Source organism: Cyrtonyx montezumae, unplaced genomic scaffold (assembly GCF_038088225.1).
Source record: "Cyrtonyx montezumae isolate F1298 unplaced genomic scaffold, pur_monq_1.0 scaffold_26, whole genome shotgun sequence".
NCBI classification, from domain to species: Eukaryota; Metazoa; Chordata; class Aves; order Galliformes; family Odontophoridae; genus Cyrtonyx; species Cyrtonyx montezumae.
The window spans coordinates 1,252,645-1,276,638 of NW_027072003.1; the positions used below are offsets into that span (position 1 = coordinate 1,252,645).

At 52.7% G+C, this 23,994-nt stretch overlaps 3 protein-coding genes across 3 annotated transcripts in view; all 3 read left to right on the plus strand.

Moving 5' to 3' along the window:
- Positions 1-570: 570 nt before the first annotated feature.
- Positions 571-23,994, plus strand: part of FRS3 (fibroblast growth factor receptor substrate 3) — a 103,141-nt gene continuing 79,717 nt past the window's right edge. The window contains exons 1-7 of the mRNA XM_065740304.1: positions 571-666; positions 2,470-2,606; positions 2,827-2,915; positions 3,453-3,639; positions 5,563-5,724; positions 6,281-6,438; positions 8,040-9,169. Coding sequence (XP_065596376.1) covers positions 2,850-2,915; positions 3,453-3,639; positions 5,563-5,724; positions 6,281-6,438; positions 8,040-8,954 — 1,488 coding nt within the window. The 5' untranslated portion in view covers positions 571-666; positions 2,470-2,606; positions 2,827-2,849 and the 3' untranslated portion in view covers positions 8,955-9,169. The remainder of the gene's footprint in view (positions 667-2,469; positions 2,607-2,826; positions 2,916-3,452; positions 3,640-5,562; positions 5,725-6,280; positions 6,439-8,039; positions 9,170-23,994) is intronic.
- PGC (progastricsin) lies at positions 15,238-19,173 on the plus strand. The gene is made up of 9 exons (XM_065740185.1): positions 15,238-15,293; positions 15,735-15,888; positions 16,333-16,450; positions 16,689-16,807; positions 17,125-17,324; positions 17,846-17,965; positions 18,206-18,353; positions 18,715-18,813; positions 18,955-19,173. The coding sequence occupies exons 1-9, from the start codon at positions 15,238-15,240 to the stop codon at positions 19,108-19,110; spliced, it is 1,170 nt and encodes a 389-aa protein (XP_065596257.1). The 3' UTR covers positions 19,111-19,173.
- Positions 21,140-23,922, plus strand: LOC136050991 (pepsin B-like). The gene is made up of 9 exons (XM_065740186.1): positions 21,140-21,195; positions 21,515-21,668; positions 22,027-22,144; positions 22,246-22,364; positions 22,629-22,828; positions 22,921-23,043; positions 23,169-23,323; positions 23,538-23,629; positions 23,770-23,922. The coding sequence occupies exons 1-9, from the start codon at positions 21,140-21,142 to the stop codon at positions 23,920-23,922; spliced, it is 1,170 nt and encodes a 389-aa protein (XP_065596258.1).

Below are 23,994 nucleotides of genomic sequence, written 5' to 3' on the forward strand. Positions count from 1 at the left end.
GCAAAGTCCTTGCTGGGAGACAGCAGGCTGCCAGGCTGGGGGTCCTACAGGAGGCACCGGCCGGAGTCACTGTTTTGGGGGCGCCACAGGGCCCCCCGAGCACCGTGTGCATGTAGTGGGAGGGCACTGACTTCTCCAGCTCCACTGCGACCTTCTGTGCAGCTCCTGAACCGCCTAAGCCCCCCCCTAATTCCTTCTGAGTCCCGCAGCAGCCCCACTCACCCACTGGTCCCTTATGATTTCCTCCTGCCTCCCCGGCTCCCCTACAACTCCAGTGAACCCTCATTAGAGTCCCCTGCTCCAGTACAGCCCCCCTTCCTTCCCCATTCATCCCCCACTCCACCCCGCCCCCCCAGCTCTCTCGGCCCCGCCCCCTCCCTCTAGCCCCGCCCCCGCGGTCGCAGCGCCGCGGGCCTCGCGCGCCCCCTGGCGGCCGCTTGCCCGCCTGCCCGGGGTCCTCCCAGCGCGGCTCTCTAGGCGGCGGCCGGCGGACTCGCTGCTCCCGGCGGGCCCCGGGCTGGGGGACGCGGCGCTGGCGGGTCCCGGACCCCGAACCCGAGCCGGAGCTCGGAGCCCGCGGGCCGGGCAAGGGCCGGGCCGGAGTCCGGCGCGTAGCTCTGGGCCCGGGCCTCGGCTCCCAGACGGCGGAGCCGGGCAGCGCCTCAGGTACCGACCCACGGCCGGGCCTCGTCCCGCAGCCCTGGGACCGCTGCCCGGCGTGCCGCGTTCCCACCCCTCCCACGGCGTCCCCTCCCCCGGTGTCCCCCCGCTCCATTCACCCCTTTGTGTCCCTCCCAGTAACCCCCTCGTGCCTCCCCGCCGCACCCCTCGGCTGACCCCTTAGTCCCCTCCCCGCCCCCCAGTCGCCACTTTGTCCTCCCTCCGTTTCCCTTTCGCTCGCCCCCGGTTGCCCCCTGCACCCCATCCCCCACCCCTGTCCGCCCCATGTTGGGCTCCGGCGCTCGGTGTGTTTGTGTGGAGCCCTACGGGAGGGTTGGAGGGGGAGGGGTATAAGCGGAGGGCCGAGCCTGGTGCCCCCCCCGCCACGACCACCCCTTCAGGGATGGGATCTCCCAATGCTTTTTCTCATCGCCTTCGTGCTGGCTGCAGTAAGTTTTCAGGATAGGTGATGGCTCTCCATCTCTCTCGAGGCAGAGGGAGCGCTGGAAGGAGAGGGGAATGGAGAGGAGAGCGTGAAGATAACGTGTGTTCTTTGCGATTTTTGTTTTCCTGAGGGAACTGATGGGATGGCAGCCCTCAGGACAAGGCCCTCAGAGACCAACCTCAAGAGTCGGCTGCAGATCAACGATCACTGCTGAAGGTCAGTGAGGAATAAAGCCACGCAGAGCAAGGATGCAGAGTGGAGGAGCTGTGCTGGGTGACAGCAGCTGACAGCTCCAGCCCCACACAGAGCATTCTTCCACAAGAGGACTTTGTGGGATCTGGATGAAGCAGGGAGTTGTTGAAGGGTTGGCACTAAGGCAGGGTGATGTGGAACTGCAGGGGTAGGTTGGGAGGTTGTGGTTTCATGTGAGTACCAAACAGGGACAGCTCTGCAGCTGTGCAGGGCTGTTGCCCCAGGAGTCACTGTTTGACTCAGAGGGACTAGTGAGATGGATTCTGGTGTGGCAGAGTGGGAGATTCCCAACAGCCTTTTTGTTGTATGTGCTGCTGTAGTGCCAGGCTGAGTACCAAGAGGGCCTCGGATGGAGAGGCCATCACGTGTTCTTGCCAAATAAAGCATGACATCCTCCCATGTGAACCTGCTGCTGTAACCAGTGCTGTGGAGTGGGTGTGGGTTTGTTAGGATTGATTTGGAGATGCCCTGTTTCCTTGCTCCTGGGTGTGTAACTTCCTCATGCTTGGTGCTTGCACTCATTGGCTGTGAGTAGATAGCTGAATTTTTGTGTTATTTGACATTTGTTAGTTTTAAAATCCAGTGGTTTTGTTCCACTGCTGATAGGGCTGCTTGTTCTCTGACCCTGAAGGACCTTCCATGGAATGAAGGCACTTTCCCTTCCCTGTGCAGCAGATGTCACATGCCCCGTGTCCTCACTGCTGTCTGCTGGGTACGTCAAGGATCCCTTAGTTTTAGGTTTTCTTGTTGTGTTTTTTTTTCAGAAGTTATGTCTTTAAAGGTACTTGCTGCTCTCTGCCTGTTGGAATGCATCTGCTTTCATCTCCAGTGTCTGCTCTGAGTTCTTGATGCAGTTTGCTAGAAAACAGGAACAAATGGCAAAAAAGAATGATTTGCTCTGGCCATACAAAATGTGTGTCTGAGCATCTGGTGTCTGCTTGAAGTGTGCAGTGCATTTTAGGGGCGTAATTATAATCTGTATTCATTAGGGAGCAGAAGTCTGCCTTCTTCCTTCCCATGATGTTTGAGGAGATGTTCACTAACACCATCCCTTCCCCATATGCTTATTCCTCTCTGTTTTCTTATCTCTTGAATTGTAACTTTCTCGCCAGGTGAAGAATGGGGCATTTTCCCTCTTGTCCTGGGCCACTCTGACACCCGGTTACTATGAGATCCCCAAGGAGATAGAGGGACAGTGGAAATGGGATTTTCTTACCTTTAGAAAACCCAAACAACCAGTTGCCTAATGGTAAGAAAGCTGTTATTTTTAACTCGGCTCATGTTGCACAGTGTCCATTCAGTGGGGAACACATTGTGATGTTCTAAAAGCTTGGTTTTACACTTGAGTTCCAGACGCACCGAGCCATGTGCAGGGCTACCCCAGGAGCTCTGAATGCTTCACACTGGGAGGCACTGGGAGGAGCTGGTCTGAAAACGTGATCACACTCTGTTCTGTGTCCTTTCTCCAGGGATTACCTCTCTTGCTGGCGTCATGGGGAGCTGCTGCAGTTGTCTGTGCGGAGACAGCATCCCAGACAACCACCCCACCAAATTTAAGGTAAGTGTTGGACCTTCGTCCCCATTATAGAATCTGTGGCAGTGCTGGCTGCTAGCAAAGCCCAGCATGGGTTGGGCTCTAGGCATGAAAGCAAAGAAAAACTGCTCTTGAAGATAAGTCTTTCACTTGATAAGATTTGCAAATATGTTGCTTTGGTGGTTTTTTGTGGGTTTTTTTTTTTTTTTCATTTATTAAGTAATTTCTGCTGCAGATATTTTTTGTGTTTGCGGTAAAAATTTCCTCTCTGCTGAGCAAGGAAGTGGAGAACTGGAGAGAAGCCTTTCATTGCTCAGGGCTGTGTTCCAGTGTCAGTGCTGAGACACATCAGCTGAACTGCCAAGCACAAAGTCTCTAGGCCTGCCGGCTTGGTGCTTTCTGCCATCAGTGAATTCATGTCCTCAGCTGAGGGAAAGGCACCTCAGGAAATGAAGGGGGAATTCATGGGAATCACGGCATCTTCGTGGGTGGGCTTTTCTTTTTCCCTTCTGAAGTGCCAGGGCCCCAAGCTTCCTGTTGTGAGCTGCGTGGCTTCTGCAGGTCACGAACGTGGACGATGAGGGCAACGAGCTGGGATCGGGGGTTATGGAGCTGACGCAGACGGAGCTCATCTTGCACACCCGCAGGCGGGATGCGGTCAGGTGGCCCTACCTCTGCCTGCGCCGCTACGGCTTCGACTCCAACCTCTTCTCCTTCGAGAGTGGCCGCCGCTGCCACACGGGGCAGGGTGAGTGCTGCTTCCCTGCAGCAGGAGCTCCGGGGTTTCTGCTCCCAGGCAGTGGGAGTGAGCTGCTGCTCGTGGCTTCCCACATTCCTGCATCTAATGAACCATCGGGTGTTCCTGCAGCCTTCAGTGCCCCCAGAACAGCTGTGTGTGTGCACATGCAGTTGATACTTGCAATTAAAACGCTGATGAGAGCACTGTTGTGGCTCAGAACCTGGGTGTAAAACCAGCGGTCTCATCTTGCTAGTGCACTGACACTTAACTGGTGAACCAGGATTGAACTGAAGTTTCCAATGGATAGAACATCTTTCAAGTCAGAATGTTACAGCCCAGCTCCAATCTTGGTACCAGGCACTGAGCAATCCACACGTGTGCATCGTGTTTTATGAGGTGTTAGGAAGTGCTTTTTGCAGGACTGGAGCTTTGTTCAGCATCCTTTGACTGCAGGAATACAGTGGAAGGGCATCAGTTGCACCTTTTCCCAGACCCCTCTTCAGATCTGGCTATTTCACAAAGCTTTCAAATGTACATCAGTAGCAGTAGTTGCTTGAACGTGTTTTGTTGCTACGGCGCATTCTCTCTGCCGTGGTTAATGTTATTTCTGCTTCACACTTTCTGTTTTGTGACACAAAGGAAAAGGAGTTTTACGTTGTACTGATTTTTATGCATGGGGATGCTGTGCACAGAGAAGGGAAGTGAGTCACCCAGGAGTATGTGCCAAGTCATCAGCAGTGCTGGAACAGTTTTACTATGGTGCCTGTTGGTTCTCCTCCCAGTCTGCCTCTCTTGCTGTTAAAGAGCTGAGCGTTTCCTTGGTGTGTGCATCCCAGGAGCAGGGGAGGGTTGTTTCCTCATTCTGTTGATGTGTTTGTAGGTTCCTCCTTATCCATAAGGACTCTGCGTGACTGTGTCTGCATAAAGTACTGCACTACAGTGCCATACGATCCTTTGTAATATTTGGGATTTTCCTCTTCTGGAATCGTGTGCCAGCAGCAGGATTTGTTATCTGCTTGGCCATTTCCAGGATCAGGGATTAGAATTCTGCTGCGAGTGTGTTTTGCTTCTATTTAGGCCCAGACAGTGGTGATAGGTAAAGCAGAGCTGTTTGCTCCTCATGTGTTTTGCAGACACATGCTCACCAGTTGTAATGCAGACAGAAGTGAAAGGGGTGACACGTTTGTGAGGAGCTTTCACCATTCCTCGTGGGATTTTTTTCTGCTCAGTTAATTTCATTTGGAAGATCCCTTCCTGATTCTGTCTTATATAAGGCAGATCTAGCTGTTTTTTGGTTGGAATGTTTTGAATGATGTTCTTTGGGGTAGCAGCTGTTGTTGCCATGCCATCCTCGTTGCTATGGCTTGTGTGTGTGTGTGTGTGTGTGTGTGTGTTGCAGTGTGGGCTTGCTTAGCTCTGCACACACCAGCTCTAGCTGGGGCTGCTCGCTTGGGGAGACACTGCTTAACTCGATGCATTTTTGAAGTAGGACACTCCTGTTCCTCCCTCACATAGAAACCCCACAGGGCCCAGTTCAGCTTCCACCAGTCCCTGGAAAGCCTTTCCCCTGGCAGTGAGAATCAGGTGGTGTGCCAAGTGCATTGAAATAGAAGATTAGAGACGAAACAAAACCAGTTAGCTTGTCTCTTTAACACCTCTGTTCATGGAGTGCTGAATATCAGAAGATAATTGGGGTGCTCTCTGTTTTTACAGTGGTGCATTACTTGGCCAGATGGCAGTCTTGGCACTGCGTGGTGATGTTGATGCAATAATCCACTCAGATGTTAGTTGTTCTCATGTGGCTGTGAGTTTCAGGGGTTGATTATGTTAAACACAATGAAAGAAATCAAAATTGCCAGTTCATTTACTGCCCAGAATTAAAGCCAGAATAGCTTTCTTGTGTTTCTGACCCTCCTCCTCATTTCCCTGCAGGGATTTTTGCCTTCAAGTGTTCCAGAGCAGAGGAGATCTTCAGTCTGCTGCAGGACCTGATGCAGTGTAACAGCATCAATGTTGTGGAAGAGCCTGTGGTCATCACCAGGAACAGTCACCCCACAGAGACGGAGCACTCCCGGACCCCCCAGGCTCCCACCAGTAAGTCTCCCTCAGCCCATGGGGCCTGTGGCCACTTGTGTGAAACTGCCCTTTGCAGGCCATGGATATTTCCCAAACGCTTCCTTGCTGCTGACCCGTATCTTTATGCCCCTGTGTGCCCCACGCAGCGTGTTTATTTTAAGGCCCCACTTGTCTGCAGTGTGGTATTTTGTTTCCATGGAAACACCAACAAAAAAGCCCTTCTGTACTCAGCTGGGTTGTCACCCTTCAGTCACGTTCGTCTGGAGCTCTGCCAAAAGGCCTTTTTAAGCTACACCTACATGGATCAGGTGGTTCCTAAAGGAAACCACGTGTGGAAGAATTCAAGTCTGCTCAATTCCTGACTCCATTAGAAGTCACTTAAATAAATGTAAACAGGAGAGCCTAGCCCTTGTATTTATATGAGGCACCTCGTGATAGGAATCTTCTCCAGACGAGCCCATGCTGACTTGCAGGGTGCAGTTCAGAGACCAGCTCACCAGCTCGAGAAATGCAGTCAGCTATTTTATGTACCAGACCAATGCTTGAACACTCCTCTGTTTTAATTCTCTCCCAGGTCTGGGGTACACCTTCCCAGGATTTCCCAATGGATTCCACAGTTTCCCTGGAGAAAGCCTGTCATACTTGGCAGCCCGTCACCCCTCCGTGAGCAGCCTGAGGCATTCCTCTGTGGGTGAAGACTCAACTCATGCCCTCATTGGGCCTGACGATCAGGTAAACACAGATGTCCTAAATTCTACTGTTTCCAAGCAATGAACAACAAGTTTGATTTGCTTGCAGCCCCATGCGATTCCAGGTTTCTCTTAGTCCAGCAAAGCTCAGGTGATCCTTGTACCTTTGCCACCATTCTTCTCTTTTGCTTCACTTTTGTCTCGGGGACTTCTGCTCTGATGCTTTCCTAAAACAGGCACTCTGTTGAGGTGCACTGATTTAATTTCCTTGATCCCTGAGTGGTGCAGTTGGTGTGACAGAGGAAAGGGATGCCATCCAGAGGGACAAGCTTTACAAGTGGGTCCACATGAACCTAAGGAGTTAAACAACAAGGCCAAGTGCAAAGTGTTGCACCTGGGTGGTCAGGGCAGTCCCAGATACAAATACAAACTGGGACAAGAACACACTGTGAGCAGCCCTGTGGAGAAAGACCTAGGGGTCTGTGTGGACAAAAAGCTGCACATGAGCCAGCAGTGTGCTTTGCAGCCTGAAGGGCCAACTGCTCCTGGGCTTCATCAACAGAGGGGTGGCTACAGGGAGAGAGAGAGGCTGTCCCCCTCTGCTCTGCCCTTGAAAGGCTTCATCTGGAGTACTGCGTCCAGGCCTGGGGCCTCTGGCTCAAGAAAGATGGGCTGCTGGGGGAGGGCCATGAAGATGCTCAGTTGGAGCACCACTCCTGTGAAGAAAGGTTCAGGGAACTGGGCTCGTTCAGCCTGGAGAAGAGAAAGTTATGGACCTTACAGTACTTGAGGGGAAATTATGAACAGTAGGGGGACTGACCTTTTACATGGCTGATAGTGACAGGACAAAGGGGAGCAGTTTTAAACTGAAAGAGGTGAAATACAAATTAGCTATTAGGGAGAAACTCTTTGCTCAGAGGACACGGAGGCACTGGCACTGCTGCCCAGAGAGCTGTGGATGCCCCATCCCTGGAGGTGCCCAAGGCCAGGCTGGGTGGGGCCCTGGACATCCTGCTTGGGTGGGGGGCACCCAGCCCAAAGCAGGGGGTCAGAACTGAAGGATCTTTAGGGTCCCTTCTGACCCATTCTGTGATGCTATGATCCTGTAACATTCATGTGACTTTTTTTTTGACAGTGGTGCTTAGCTGTGAGTCTGTCATTGCCTTATCAGTTATTACTGCGTTCCCTAATCTGATCTGCAGATGTGTAGCCGAGTTCAGATTCTTATTATTTTTATTTTTGATGTTCAGCTCTTTGTTCTCAGTTGTAGAATTCGAGGTTTTCCCTACATAATCCATCTTATCTCACCCATGGTCAGACAAGCCTATGTGGGTGTGAGTGCTGCAATTTATCAAGTGTAAGGAGCTCAAGAAAATACTTTGCAGGTGACTGCTTTTTGTTCTGTGCCATATGCACGAAATGTGAAATAGTACCTTCTGCAGTTGGACTCCTTTTTTTTTTTCTCCTCCTCCATCAGCCCACAAATCCAGAAATGCCCTTTGAGTTTTGCTTCCCCAAACCTTTTCAACTTCTGAAACTCTTTCATCTCTGGCTTCATCAGCCTTTCCTGTTGGTTTCTCAGCTGCTGACAGCTGCTTTGCTCCTGCTTTTCCTTTCACTGTCCCTCTGCTTCTCTCCTTGCAGTCCCACACCTACGTGAACACAGCCAGTGGTGATCAGGAGCTGAGAGGCCAACACTGTATGCACTCCTTGCCTGAAGTGCACCCTCCTTTCCCCCATAGGAAACGCAGCTGCTCCCTCGAAGACCGCAGTCCCCAGGTTTTCCTGCAGCCAGGGGAGGTGAAGTTTGTGTTAGGTCCCGCACCCAACTACAGGCGCATCTGTCGGCACCAGCGGGAGTGCAGGACACACTTCTGTGCTCCCAACAACAACAACGAGCGCGAGGATGAGTGCCCTTCTCCCCACTGCGTCTACGAGAACGTCAACGGCTTGCTGCCCCCTGGCAGCTCGTCCCTCTGCCGGGGCGGCTGCGTGAAAGCCCCCCAGGAGGACAAGGGCTCATCCAGCTGCTCCCATCGGAGAGCAGCGTTACTGCACTATGAGAACTTGCCCTCGCTGCCTCCGGTGTGGGAGTGCCAGCCGCTCCGGAGGGGGGAGGAGGACGCCGGGGACACAGTAACGCCTTCTCCCAATGGTTATCCTGAGGCTGGAGAAGAGGATCCCCTGCAGAACTACATGAACTCAGAGAGCACGGCGCTGCATGGGGGCAGCAGCCTGCGACGCAGCACCTTCCTGCCCAAGGCCCAGCACGGCTGCGTGCCCAGCGTCTTCAGCTTCGACTTCCCCCGGCCCCGGCTGGAGCAGCCGCGGCAGCTCAACTACATCCAGGTGGAGCTGGAGGCTGAGCCACACCACGGCCGTCCGAGTGCGCCGGCCCCCCGCGCCCGCCCTGCCCCCCATGAAGTGCACCAGACGGACTCCTATGCGGTTATTGACCTCAAAAAGACAGCAGCCATGTCCAATTTGCAGCGGGCCCGGCCGAGGGATGATGGGACTTCACGGAAAACTCGACACAACAGCACCGACCTGCCTCTGTAAGGGCACCCAGTGCAAGCACTGCGTTGTGGCTTCGGTACCCGCCCTTCAGCGTGTTGCCCGGCGTGACTTCCATCCGCCATTGCCTTCTGCTTCCCTGTTTGTCCCATCCCCTGGTGTTATGGGATGGCTACTATAGCTGGTGTTCACGCTGCTCTATCTGTCTGTCTTCCCCTCTCCATCTCCTCTGCAGTTTCTTTTATAAAGCCTTACGGGATGTTTAAAGATGCCATCTGGAAGTTATATTGTCTTTCTGGCAAGAGGGGCAGAGGGCGCCCGCAGAAGTGCTGACACTGCATGGATACCACCTCCAGCAGGGATTCCTGCTGCTCTGAGAGCAGTGCCAGCAGCCTGGGATCTTCTCTGGGGAGAACTGACTACATCTTGCTGCCCCAGAGTCAGTTTTTGCCTTGTGATTTCTCTGGGCCCTCACAACGTGGGAGCTCATGCTGCAGTCTTTCCCTCCTCGGCTTGCTCCTTTCTCCTGCACTATTTTCTTGAAGCTCATGGAAGCTTCTGATACTTCTGTCCCTTTCTCAGATTTGATTTAAATTGGGCAGCTCTAGAAACTAATAGAAGAGGACAGACAGCCATGAACACAAACACTGTGATCACAGAGACCTCATTTCCTGAAGATACCTTGCTTAAAAAGAGGAGGGGCAGACTGCAAGTATGAGGAGCTGTAGGTTGGTTATAGAGGCCTTCAATTGTACTGTGCCCTGTTTGGATTTCTGGGGCGGCTGTTCAGAAACGTCAGTTTGTTTACTTATTTATTAAACGTTCTTCTTGCATCCTGGTGGTGGTCACCAAAAGCGGTGGCCAGCACGACATGTGCACTTGCCGTGGTGTGTGCCCTCTGTCTGGGCTGTCTGAGCAGAGCTGCTGGCTTTGTTGAACAGCTGTCAGGGAAAAGAGCAGCTGTGATTCAGTGTTTTTTAACTAGGATTCACTGTTGCAGAGTGGATGGGTGGGTGGGAGGCGGCCGGGCTTGGAGCGCTATCAAAGTGGTTGCCTGCACCCACGTTCCTGGCCGGGTCCATGAGAAATATTTGATCCTGCTTAGAGTGAATGTGTCATTTGTTTCCTACAGCTACAGACCTGGGAAGGGCTATATTTCTGTAAATTTGTGGCCTTTGATGTGGAGTTTTCTGTTGACGCCGGTGCTGAGCTGAAGCTGAGCTGTCAGGCCTCCGTGTGAGGTCCTGTGTTGGGTCTCTGCTGGTGTGGGGCATGCCACCACCACTCTGCGTGCTACAGCTTCACCCCCGTGTTACTCTTTCCCCCCGTGAACTGTTGCTGTGAGACACAAGTGCTCTGGAGTCGCTTTGGAGTCCCACCTTTCCGCTCTCTGTGTTCATCTCTTGCCCTGAGATGTGAGCAGTGAGACCCAGAGCCCGGCAGGTTGTCCCACTGCCCACATTGCCCATCTTTGCTGTGCCCTCCTTTTCGGGAGTGGAGGTGGGTGAGCAGCTGCTGTGAAAGAGGGCAGAGCCCAGTCCCCAGGTGCACACACTGCGTTTCCACGTTCTTGATGTTATTTCCTAGTGTTGCTCTGAGGTCGTACTGAAAGGTGATGCTTTTGGGAGCGAGGGCAGTGCCATGCAGATAGAAAAGCAGCAGCAGTGTGTGCAGTGCCATGCCCGTGTCTGCAGTGTGGATTCCTCGCCTTGCTCTTCGTTGCACTTTAAATCCAAAGTGCCCCATATGCTTAAATTCAGTGACTTTTCCTTTTTTTATGGGAACTTCTTGTTGTCCTGTTCTCCATCCCAGCCCTGATGTGATGTGTAACTGAAAGGAAACCCAAGGGATATGTTTTTATATTATGCCAAATGAATTTCTTTGAAGGAAAATGGGCATCCCCCTAAAATCTCTCCATAACTTTCATTTGGAGAAGTGAGAGAAGAAATTGTTTATATACATATAAAATAAATAAAAAAGCGAACTGCACGAAGCTTTAACAAAACTATTTGAGTATAAAGTTCTTGCTCTGTCAGTTCACCCTCTGGGGTGACTCCAGCAGCACCAGGAGGAGCCAGGCTCCAGTGGGAACCTGCCTTTCCAGTGTCACAGCCCAGTGAGAAATCCTATGCAAAGTGCTCCTACCAGACAGGTGAGAAAGGGAACGTTTCACTTCCACGGAGCGAGATGACAGGGCTGGGGCCGTGGGTTGGGCACAACAAGAGATGCATCACTGGGCTCCTCACATCTGCCCCATGCCCCCCTTCCTCCCCCAGCAAATCCAGAGCCCCTGAGCTTCACGGGGATATCGAAAGCAGGAGAGGCAAGGAGAGCACGTGCAGCAGAGGCTGTGTCACAGTACCTCGTGTCCCCTTCAGTGCTAGGCCTTGTTTTAAGGAGAAAAAGAACTCCCTTGTCTCATTTTTAAGGAAAAGCTGACGTTGTTGCCTCTGCACTTACTGCTCAGTGCTCCCCATCGTGCAGCCCTGTCAAGGGGCTGGGAGCTGCCGGCACAGCTTCGCGTGCACATCATTTTCTCTCTTTTTTTTTTCTTTTTTGCTCTTGTGAGAAAATTCACAACGCCCTCTTTAAGTAACCGGGACTTTCTCGTAACTTCTTAACCCTCTGTTTTGCAGATGTTGTGAAAGTGCAAGAACAGAGCCTAGCTGTTTGAAGGCTGTAGTTCCAGGAGTGTCACTGCTCGGGCTTTCTCGCTCCCATTTCCACCGCTCTCCAGTGCCGCAGCTTCCTCTAGTGGTCAGAGCTGTAGCAGCTGCAGAAGGCGGTGGGACTTTGGGGGTGGGTTCCGTCTCGTTCCTTCAGCCCATGGCTGTGGGCAGCAGAGAGCCCTCCTCAGAGCCCCTCAGCTCCTTCCGTCTCACTCGTTTCCTTTGGTTGAAAATCACCTTTGTGAAATGTGTTGTACCTGTACGGCACTTTGCCAAGGTGGGTCTTGCAGATCTTGCTTTGAGCCTTAGTGTGAGTTCGCTGGGTTTTCCCAATGAAGGCACACTGAGAGTGCCTGCATGGATGGGAAACTTAACCAGGGGCAGCCGAGGAGCATCCCATGGACCGGCCACGCTGTGTTCCTCCCTGCAAGGACGGCCTTCCCAGAGCAGCACGCCTTGCATCTGTGCTTGCATTCATGAATCTGGCTTAGAGCTCGAGGGATTCACCCAGGGCTGAGTGGTTCCCGTCTGCTTTGAGTGAACCAAGCAGATTTTCTCCCCTGGTATTTCTTCCCTGGGGACTGCATACACAGATCTTCTGCCCATCCCTCTCCCCGGACTTGGTTGGTAGGAATGGAGCTTCTCACAGCCCTCAGTTGTCTTTTATCATGGGAGGGTTTTTCATTTTGTTTTCTTATTAATTCTAACCCGTTTAACGTGCCTGCTTTTCCCCCTAGGGAAGGAGCTTAGTTTTTTTGTGAGCTGTTTTTGCCTTACAGAGAGAGAGTGGGAAAGGAGAGGGTGAGGATTAAAAGTTCAATATTTCTGTGAAGAGCTTTGAATGTCTCAGATGTTACTGAAGTGTTATTTTTGTTCCCCAAGCCATGCTGGTCACTGGGAGGAAACCCAAGCCCAGCTCCAGCTCCTGCTGTCCGTGTTTCTGGCCACATCCCTCAAGCCCCAGAGCCCCATCCCAGCAGTGCTCCAGCTCTGGTTCTGCTCTGTGCCTGTGAGCACTGTGTGTCCTCTGTGCCTCAGTTTCACTGTGGCAAAATGTGGCAATGGCACCAAGGTGTTGGTGTGGTGCTTTTGAGATACCAGTGAGAGCTCTCTGTCCGGCACAGTACTATGTCTGTGTGTTCTCAGCTGTTTTATTCCAGTATTGTTCTTCTGTCCCTCTGTGTTATGCTGCTCAGCCCTTCTTGGGTCATCTATTGACAGTGAAGCATCATTAATGAGCAGTTGTTAATGAATGCAATGCCTCGTATAGAGTCACCGAATGGCTTTGGTTGGAAGGGACCCCAAGGAGGTTCATCAGGTTCCAAACCTGTAGTCCAAACTCAGCTCTGGGGGCTGAAGTTTGACTTCTCCCACAGCATAGCTCCTCCTGACGTGCCATGCTCAGGCAGCAGAACAGGTTTAGGTTCCTGTTCCCAAACAGGACCAAAGGTGAATACATTAGGGGAAATCCAGAGAGCTTTGAAGTTGGCAGTTACAGGCCAAGGCATAGAAAAAAGCTGATTCTAAAGAAGGGAACTCATTTGTTTTCCTTCCATCAGTGAATGTGATTTTGAAGCTGAAAGGCCCAGATGCATCTGCGTTCTCTCAAGCTCTTCTCCTCTGTGCTCCCCTCTCTGTGGCTTGTCCTGGTGTCTGAACGTTCCGATGTGGCCGAAAGATGACGCTGCTCGGGGCTCCAGCTGCTGGGGACAGGGCTGCTCTGCCCAGAGGGCTGATCTCGCTGTGATCTTGCTGCTTCTTCAGGTTATCTCTGTGGGTGTCATTCAGCCTCTGTATTTCATCGAGGTGTAACCTCAGCGGCGAAGAACAATAGTGCCATGTGACCTGAGGAGTGCTCATGTCTTACGTTAACGTGCACCACGAATGTATACCGAATAAATGGAATATGGTGATGGTACAGCGGTTGTGTCTTTTTTTTTTTTTTGCATGTTGCAAGGAGGAGAATTGTTGCGTTTCCAAGTAGACTTTGCTTTTTATTTAAAATTAAAAGCTCAGGGGAGGGGCATAGGATGGGGTGGAGTTGGACTCCCCTGTGGACCTCAGGCACCACCGGAGCAGTGCTGGCTGCCTTCCCCCAAGCAGTCTCCCTGCACTGTGCACATGGCAAGGGGCTGCTTTGACCTTGAGGATCTTCAGCTTTCTCCTGAATTTTGGGGGTTTGGACATCTTACCAGCTGTGAAACTGCATAACCCCAAGCAACCTCTGTTGTGTGCTACCAGAACCTGCTGTTCTGAGTTGTACCCGGCTCCTTTCTCTTACTATAAACAAACAAGAACCCACAAGCGTGAGGTGCTATAGACTTGTTAAGATGCTCTGAGGTTTTTTTTTTAATCCAGATGATACTTCTTGAGCCTTTAGCAAAGAAGAAAGACAAAGTGGTGATTATTGAACATGGTCACAGTTCCAAGGGGGAAATTACCTCTGAGCTGTCCCTGGAGATAGCACACCACCAACAGCCAACCTCTTTTCTAGAATACGGTTGGGTTTTTTTACAGGTGGCAGTAAACTGCATTTCCAGAGGTCCGTTGTCTCGACCTTATGGACTCTGAAGGTGAGACGTAGGTCCCACAAAAAGCAGTTTGTGTGGAAGTGTTGTCACTTGGCATCCCCAGTCAATTGCATCGTTTCTGTTCCCCTTGTTTTGGCAAAGGGGTGAACAGTGTGTGCCAGACCTCAATGATAAGATTACATTTGAGCTGAAAGATATTTTGTACTTCTGATAAGGCAGAACACGCGATCTTTGCCATGGAGCAGGTTCCTAAACTGCACAGCTGAGGAGGAGAGAGCCATTGGTGCCAACAGCACAGTTCCTCTTCCCTGAGCCCCAGCACCTCTGAAGCACGGAGTGGTAAATATGGTGGCTGAGTTTCTGAACCACTGATCCTTCTATCAGATCTCTTTTAGGCCGCAAACTGCATTGGCCCATCCCACAGACACTGCCATCACTCTGTGCAGAATGGATCTGCCTCTTGTTCCAGAATACAGCTGCTGCAAGCTCATTGCACACAGGGGCAGTTTAATGCTTTGCCTTTTGAAAGACCCTCCTGACAATCCTTCCCAGCAGGAGTGCATCTCAGAGCAGCTAATAGAGCCGGCTGTGTCTTCCCAAGGGAGACTGCCTCAGGGCACTGTGTCTTTCCAACCCAAGTCCTTGTGTTTCTTTCCTCCAGGGTCATTCTGGGACTTTCTAAAATGCAAGAGGTAAGAACTGCAATGGAAATGGGAGATAACGGAGCAGCTGATAACCTCTGTTATTCTTTCCATCATATTCCTGGAAAACACAATGAAATCTTTTCTACTTCTTTCGAGGGAGTATTTGGTAACCCTATCAAGTCAAAAAGATGTTGGTCATCTGTGAACTTGACTCTTAGATTTCTGGTTAGTTTTACAGGGTCGTTCTTATCACCTATTGTTTTCTTCCAAGGAATAGCTCACAGATTGGTGTTTGCCACTAATATTTGACTTTAGAGTTTCCAAGATATTCCTTAGCACGGCAGGGAAATTTTGGGGGTGCAGTGATAACCTTTGGACATGTGCATGGCACTGGTGGAGGCAATAGGGGCTGTGGTGGAATATATAACGGCGTGTGCAGAGCTCTGGAGGTCTACTGGAACGGCCCCAGGAGCAGCTCACCATGATGAAGTGGCTGATCCTCACCGTGCTGTGCCTGCACCTCTGCGAGGGGCTGCTGCGGTGAGTGGGCAGGGTTTGGCTGTCCCTGGGATGGCAGCAATGTGAAACGTGCACTGGGAGTGTTGGGCTTCAAGAGGCTGGTGCTTAGTATTACTCTTTAGAAAATTGGCCGTGTTGGATTGGCTTTCACAGGAAAAAATGAATGCATGTTTCACAGTGTAGCTTGCTATATCCCAAGGAGGTCATGACCACGGTAGGCCTGATATCAAACTCATTTTGTGGTAGCTGAAGGGATGTGGATCCATGGGCTGTTCCCATGGCTGACGGGAACACTCCCCTGCAGGGATGTGCTCATCAATTCCAGCCTGCATGCAGGAGAGCATCGGGCAGAGCAGGGAGGGAGAAAATACCAACAGAGGAGCAAAAACAAGCAGGCGTGATGAGAAATGGAGACTTGCTTGGCATCACGCTGAGCTGACGGCTTTCACTCATTGCCTGCAGGATTCCTCTGAAGAAAGGCAAGTCCATCAGGGAGGCGATGAAGGAGAGCGGCGTGCTCCACGACTACCTGGCAAAGCACCGCCACTACGACCCTGCCTACAAGTTCTTCAACAACTTCGCCACCGCCTACGAGCCCCTGGCAAACAGCATGGAAGTGAGTATCCATTCCTTGGTAAAGACAGAAAGAGGGGAAGGTGAGATGGGAGGAGTGGAATGCGAGTAGAGAAGTCTGGAAAGTTCAGTGTAGGACCTTGAGACAGTGGTTTATTTTAAGAGCTGTTCTCATGGTTGTGCGGAAAAAGAGGGGCATTTGTGTGAATGCTGATGAAGCTGCTCAGCTGTGTGCTATATTCTGTTTTGGAAATACACTGACAGCAGCACCATGGGAAGGGTCTGCGTGCCTTGTGCTGCTTGTAAACACAGCTGCTGCACCGTGCATGCACTGGTGGGAGAAGCAGCAGGGAGCAGTGCCATGCACTGCACACCACTGTTGTAAAAGCAAACCCCAGAAACCTGAAGTCCCGTGGCTGTGTGGGCTGAGCTTTATCATGTGTGCTTGAAGAGTTATGTGGGATAAAAATTGTCCCCTTTCCTCTAGATGTCCTACTACGGGGAGATCAGCATTGGGACCCCCCCACAGAACTTTCTGGTGCTCTTCGACACTGGCTCCTCCAACCTGTGGGTGCCCTCCACACTCTGCCAGAGCCAGGCCTGTGGTGAGTTCCTGGACAGCAGGAACAAAAAGGGGTTCCTGGGCAGTGTGGGGGTTTCTGGCTGCCACTGTTGTATATACGACAAGCAATGATTACTGCTTGTTTTATTGAAAGCAGCCCACACGCATGCTCTGATTGCAGGTCCCTGCTGCTTGCTCTGAACCTCTGCTGCTTTCCACTCAACCTCTGATTGAGTGCCCCTGGATGGAACTGTCACTCTTCTGCTTTCTTTCCATTCTAGCCAACCATAACAAGTTCAATCCCAGTTCGTCCTCCACATTTTCCACTCAGAATGAGTTCTTCTCCCTGCAGTACGGAACAGGCAGCCTCACTGGCATCTTTGGCTTCGACACAGTGACAGTGAGTGACACCACATCTGGGGGGAGTGAGGGGTGCCCCGGCTTTGCCCTGCATCCTTGAACTGCCCACACGGGACGTGCACCTGGGGAAGCACAGGCTGACCGCTTCTGGAGACCAGGGGTGTTCTCTCAGGAGCAAGATGGGGGAACTCTGTTCTTGGCTCTAACTCAGCCCCCTGTTTTGATGTGTACACATGTAGCTGGAGGATGGAGCCCCGTGTTGGCTTGGTGCCCCACTGCATGACCCACTGTGCCTGTGGGTCACAGTGCTCCATTCTGTGCTCTCAGGGCAGCTCTGCCTCTTTTCTTCGCTCCTAGATCCAGGGCATCTCCATCACAAACCAGGAGTTTGGCCTGAGTGAGACAGAGCCTGGCACCAACTTCCTGTATTCTCCCTTCGATGGCATCCTGGGGTTGGCCTTCCCTGCCATCTCTGCTGGTGGAGCCACTACTGTGATGCAGAAAATGCTGCAGGAAAACCTGCTGGACTCCCCCATCTTCAGCTTCTACCTGAGTGGGTAGGGATGCTCCTATTCTTCCTTCCACCTTGTGCTGCCTTTGTGCATCCCAGAAATATTGTTTGGTTTTTTTCTTGTTGAAACCCTCACGAGAGCCTTTCAGCTGATGCTTCCTTCCTGCTCTCCTGTTTGGCCAACCCCTTTTACTTACTGGTGCACCAGCTGGTACTGGTGGCTGTCGATCTCTACCAATACCCATGAGTGTGACTTTCAGTATCTAAAGGGGATGTAAGAAAAAAGATGAGGACAGACTCATTGGCAGGGTCTATGGACAAGGGGAAACGGTCTCAAACTAAAAGGGGAGAGATTTAGATTGATTTTAAGAACAAATTATTTTGCAGTCAGGGCAGTGAGGCTCTGGCATCCCCCTCAAGGGCCAGGGGATGGGGCTCAGAGCACCTGATGGAGCTGTGGGTGTTGCTGTGCACTGAGGGTGTGGGACCAGATGGCCTTTAGAGGTCTCTTGCAACTCCAACCACTCCACGATTCCATGATTCTTTGAGTTGTGCCTTCTCCCACAGGCAGGAGGGCAGCCAAGGTGGTGAGCTCGTCTTCGGCGGCGTCAACCCCAACTTGTACACGGGGCAGATCACCTGGACTCCTGTCACCCAGACCACCTACTGGCAGATTGGGATCGAAGAGTAATGTGTCACTTTCTCCAGCTTCCTCTGTGCCAGCTCTGGTTGTTCTTAGATCTGTGGCAACAAGAGGAACCTTTCTGTTACCTCTGGTGGCTTCACGAATCTCGAATCTTGGGCTTCCTGGGCTCTGAGGGCTGTTCTTGGCTCTACTGATTTATAACTGTAGAAAACATTCCTGTGCCCCTGAGCTCCTCCCGCAGCAGTGGGGTTTCACTAGCTGCCTGTCTTCTCTGCCCACAGCTTTATGGTCGGCACACAGAGCAGTGGCTGGTGCAGCCAGGGCTGCCAGGGGATCGTCGATACAGGAACCTCCCTCCTCACCGTTCCCAACCAGGTCTTCTCTGAGCTGATGCAGTACATTGGAGCTGAAGCTGATAGCAATGGCCAGGTAGAGAGAGCGGGCTGGAAAAAAGGGGGATGGAGACAAGAGATGCATCTGCTATGGGTGGGCAGTTGCTGTGGAGCACTTGGGTCGGAGGAGCATTGGAAATCCAGTTTCACAAAATCACAGGCTGGAAAAGGCAGGAAATCCAGTTTCACACAAAATCAAGGTTGGAAAAGACCTCCCAGATGATCCAGTCCAACTGTCCACCTACCACCGCCATTTCCCCTCTAAAACACGTCCCTGAGTGTTTGCTGTGATCTCAGCAGAGGAAATGATGGATCTCATGAAACGTGCATGTCTGGGTTCGTGGGTCACTGACAGAACTCACCAGGCACAAACCAGTGGTGGCTTTCTTTTTCCCTAGTACGTGGCAAGCTGCAGCAACATTGAGAACATGCCCACCCTCACCTTTGTCATCAGTGGCACCAGCTTCCCCCTGCCTCCCTCTGCCTACATGCTCCAGGTACAGCATCCCTCGGCCTGGCCCGTGCCCTTGGGGACCTAAAGGAGGGCAGCCCAGGGGACACAGGCTGGGGACAGCTGGAGGGTGCCAGCTGGAGCTGTGCATCCAGAGCCTTCCTTCACGATTATTCCTTCTCAACAGAGCAACAGTGGCTACTGCACCGTTGGGATTGAATCCACCTACCTGCCCTCCCAGACCGGGCAGCCCCTCTGGATTCTTGGGGATGTCTTCTTGAGGGTCTACTACTCCATCTATGACATGGGCAACAACCAAGTGGGCTTTGCCACTGCTGTGTAGGCAGCCCTGGGGCCGTGCCACAGCTCTGCACACCGGGGCATCTCCGTCCCCACAGAGCTTGGACCCCTTCTCTTGTAAAATCTTTGGGTTACTTTCTAGAGTGTACTGTGAAGAAATAAAAGAGCAATGAAAATAAGATAAAGCACACGTAGTTTGTGGTTTTTGATTTCACAATGTGTATATCCCCCCCTTTTTTTTTTACTATAAATGAAACCAAATGAGGCTGAAAATATTCCCCCTTCAAAACATAATAAAAGTGAGAGGGTAAAAGCAGAGGACACAGCCAGGCTTGCTGCAGGCAATTTATAGCAGGAGCAAACTCACCATTAAACCATGCACAAGGGTGTTATATAGCTAAAATAATGTTTGGAAGCAGCCAAGTGCTAAGCAAACATCCCAGGCTTCAAATGCTTGATCGTTCCTCATTCCACAGGTCTGATATCCCTGCCCTCTCTGGCTACACACCTCCCAGCACAATCCCATGGGATGTGGAAGGCAGGCTTTGCCCAATCTCTGCTCAATGCCTGGGAGACTGAGGTCTGTGCCTTTGGGGGAAGTTCCAGCTGGAATGGTGCTTGTGAGAGCCACCCCATGCTCATGCCCCCTTTGTTCCATGCTCCTGTTTGCTGAGATTCAGAGCAGTATGTTGTGTCCAGGAGGTCCAGGAGAAGGGTGGCTGGTTACACTGGTGATGGGACCAGTCACCTCTCTGTGCTTTTTGCCATGGGGAGGACAAAGCCTAGAGCGGGCCCATCTGGGGTGACTGCAATGTCTTTGGGAATGCCTTTGCTCAAGGAGGAGGCTGGACCCCACTTCAGAGCTGCTTGCAGCCTGGTGCAGTGCTCTCCTGATTGCTGCTCGGTCTGTTGGTGCACCAGGAGGAGCAGGAAGAGCCTGGAGCCCAACACGTGCTCATGTGCAGCAGTGCAGGTGAGCTCAGCCCCTACAAGGATGCGCCATCCCTGATGGCAGAGGCTGGAATTCCCCGGCTCCTGTCGGACTAAGTGCCTTAGCAAACAGATGCTGTTTAACTTTTTGGGGTCAGAAGGAAACAAAAGTAGCATGTTTGCATGTGCTATAGAGGGCATCCTATTCCTTTGTCTTTTGGCAAGCCTGAGCCCCCGTGGGGACCTGCAGATAACACGCAGTATGTTGACGTTTTGATAACTGTTCTTTGCTTTCAGCCAGAATTTGCCTTTTATCCAATCTTAATAAGTTGATCTTTCTATCAATCCTGCTAGCAAACAAGATAATTACTTTATTATAGTTTCAATATCCAGCAAAGGACACACATTTCCTGGCACTCCCAAAGGGGGCAAAAGATGTGCAAAGCACCAGCGTGGGATGAGCGCAGCGATAGCAGTGCTGGGCAGGTGGCAGCTATTGGGGGCAGCGATGAGTCCGGGGGGGGGGGGGGGAGGGTGCTGTGGGGTGGGCCAGGAGGAACGTGGGGTTGGAACTCAAGGACCTTCCCTTCTGACCCCAGCCCTTCAGTGAACGGCTGCTGGGCAGCTGCTGCAGGCACGTCTGCAGCAATGGCACCAAGCAAGGCAGGGAAGGGGTTTTTTGGTCTCAGCCCCAGCACCCATTTCTCCTTCATGCCCCAACATCCTCATGGCAAGTGAGTTTCCATCCCGCACTGCGAGCTGTGAGCGCCTTTGTTTTGGGAAAGGTTGAATCGATTTGGAAGGATCCAGATAGTGCTGCAGCGTGCTGGCATTGCGATAACTCCTCTCCCCACCGCGATAAGGGCGGCCCTTATCAAATGGCTGCACTTTGATTTGGCCGTGGAAGGCGCGAGGCGCTCTGTTCTCATCCGGGTGCCCCACCAACGACAAAAACTTCTCAAGTTCCTCGTGGTCCAAAATACAAAGAAACCCTTCAAGCCGGGGTTACACGCGGCGGTAATGGAAAACAGAGGCACGCAGATAAGGCGCTCAGTGCGTGCCGGTATAAAGGCAGCCAGGCCGGGTGGTTCAGCCCGGTGCTGTGCTCTCTGGACGGGTGCACCATGGCCACCAGCTGCACCATGAAGTGCCTCGTGCTGGCCGTGCTGTGCCTGCAGCTCACAGAGGGGCTGGTGAGGTGGGTGTGGGGGAGCTCGGGGAGCAGAGCCTGGCTGCGTTCATCACATGCATGTGATGCACCTGGGGCACTGCTTGGGGATGCAGTGTTCTTGGTGCACCTGGCCACGTGCATCTCCAGAACCCATCGTGGCCGTGCCAGCAGCAGCCCAGGCTGTGCCCCTGGCCCACAGCTGCTGTGCAGGGAGCTCACAGCATGGCAGGATGCAAGGGAACCCAAAGGAGAGGACATGTGAAAATGATCAAATCACTTGATTTCCTGCTTTTTTGTTTTGTTTTGTTTTTTCTACCTCCCTCCCCCCCCAACCCCATCTGTGCAGGATCAAGCTGAAGAAAGGCAAATCCATACGGGAGAAAATGAGGGAGGCAGGAGTGCTGGAGCAATACCTGAAGAAAATTAATCACGATCCAGCTAAGAAATACCACTTCGGCAAGGACTACGTTGTGTACGAGCCAATGGCCTCCCACCTGGACGTGAGTCCTCTTGCCACTCCCCCTGCCCCCTTCCCACTGTCAGAGCAATCTGTTCACTCCTGAGCCTCCAAGAGTGGTAGAGTTCTTTTTTCCAGTCTTTTTTTAAGCTCCTGTGTTACAGTTCAGCAAGGCTTTCCCCTGGCTGCCTGAAGGGCTCTGATTTCCTACATGTGACATGAGAAATATTTAATAGCATTTCATTTGAGAGTAGAACAGTAGATCGCTCTGTCCCTTTCCCACCTTGTCACTGTAAGAGCAAGGGGATCCTCAGTGTTGCTGCTCAGTGCTGGGACGTGGCACGGGGTGGGGAGGTGGAGCGAGCCCCATCCCACGGACATAACCCACCTCTTGTCCACAGTCATCCTACTTTGGGGAGATCAGCATTGGGACCCCACCGCAGAACTTCCTGGTGCTCTTCGACACCGGCTCCTCCAACCTGTGGGTGCCCTCCACGTTCTGCCAGACTCCAGCATGCAGTGGGTGCCACACAGTCCCCCCTTCATTGATCCCCCCAAGCAGCTGCAAACCCCACAGCGATAGCACCCCCAGGAGCTCTACTGCTTCGTCTCTCCCGCAGAAAACCATGCCAAGTTCAAGCCCAACGCGTCCTCCACTTTCATCAACAACGGGCGGACTGTTACGCTGTCCTACGGCAGCGGGACGCTGACGGTGCAGCTGGGCTACGACACGCTGCGGGTGGGTGCACAGCTGGGGGGCACAGCCTGGGGGGGTGGGGGCAGCTCTTGTGCAAACGAGGGCCTGAGATGGGCAGAAACAGTCTAAAGTGATTATTGCTCCCTTCGGTTACACAGCTGGGTTTTTGCTTTGCTTGCATGACTCCTGCTCGTTTTGCCAGGTGCCCAGGGACACTTTCACCAGCTACAACCCTGTAGCACGCTCTTTGGCTTTGCACTCTTTGCACAAGTGCGCAGGCTGACACGGTGCTCCCTCTCCCTCCAGATCCAGACCATCACAGTCAGAAACCAGGAGTTTGGGCTAAGCCGGGACGAGCCCACCCAGCCATTCTACTATGCCCAATTTGATGGGATCATGGGGATGGCTTACCCTGCACTTGCAGCCGGAGGGACGCCCACCCCGCTGCAGGGCATGCTGCAGCAGCACCAGCTCAACCAGCCCATCTTCAGCTTCTACTTTTCTCGGTAACGCCCACCTGCACATCCCCCATGCACTGCTGTCCCTCTGGCTGTCCTCACGCAGGTTTCTTGCTGCTCTAAGTGCATTGTTCTTGCAGCAATCCCACCTACAACTACGGGGGAGAGCTCGTGCTGGGAGGAGTGGACACTCGGCTGTTCACTGGGGACATTGTGTGGGCACCGGTGACCGAGGAGCTTTACTGGCAGGTGGCGATTGATGAGTGAGTTGCATCCATCCCTGATGGAGCTGTGTTCAGCCTCAGATTCCGGCCTCCCAGACCTGGCCAAGGTTGGTCCTGTGCCCAGTGGGTGCTCAGAGTGACGTCCCCCACCTTTCTGTACTCAGGTTTGCTATTGGACGGTCGATGACAGGCTGGTGCAGCCAGGGCTGCCAGGCCATCGTGGACACAGGGACGTTCCTGCTCACCGTGCCCCAGCAGTACCTGAGCAGCTTCCTGCAGGCTGTGGGCGCCCAAGAGACCAGCTTTGGAGTAAGGGGCGGTGTTTAGGGTCGGGTTGGGGCCTGTAGGTGAGCCACAAGCCCCGGGTTTGGGCAGATCCTGCAAAACTTGGAAGGTTTCTGCAGGGTGCAGTGCTGTGTGTAAAGCAGGGACGTGATGTGGCATGGCCGGGGCCTCGGGAAGTGTTATGCCTCATGGCCAGTGCTGCTCCCCATGCTGCTGCAGCCTCATCACCCTCTCTCCACAGTACGCAGTGGACTGCAATGAGATCCAGAGCTTGCCCACCATCTCCTTCATCATCAATGGGGTGCAGCTCCCACTGACCCCTTCTGCCTATGTCCTCAAAGTATGTATTATCCTCCCAGGTCACAGTGGTCCAGCAGGGAGCCCAGTGTTCCTGGGCAAACAGCAATGCTCCCATTCCTGCACAGCTGCGGGGTCTGGGTGCTTCCCCACGCTCTGACTCCCCATGATTTCCTCTTACAGAGCAATGGGTACTGCACTGTTGGGATCGAGGTCACCTACCTGCCATCCCAAAACGGGCAGCCGCTCTGGATTTTGGGTGATGTCTTCCTCAAGGAGTATTACACCATCTTCGACATGGCGTACAACCGCATCGGCTTCGCCAAGTCGGCGTAGAGGAGTGGGGCAGCACGACGCAGCCCCCTCCTGCTCTGAGTCGAGCCTTGCTGTGGGTTTCCTATGGGCCTT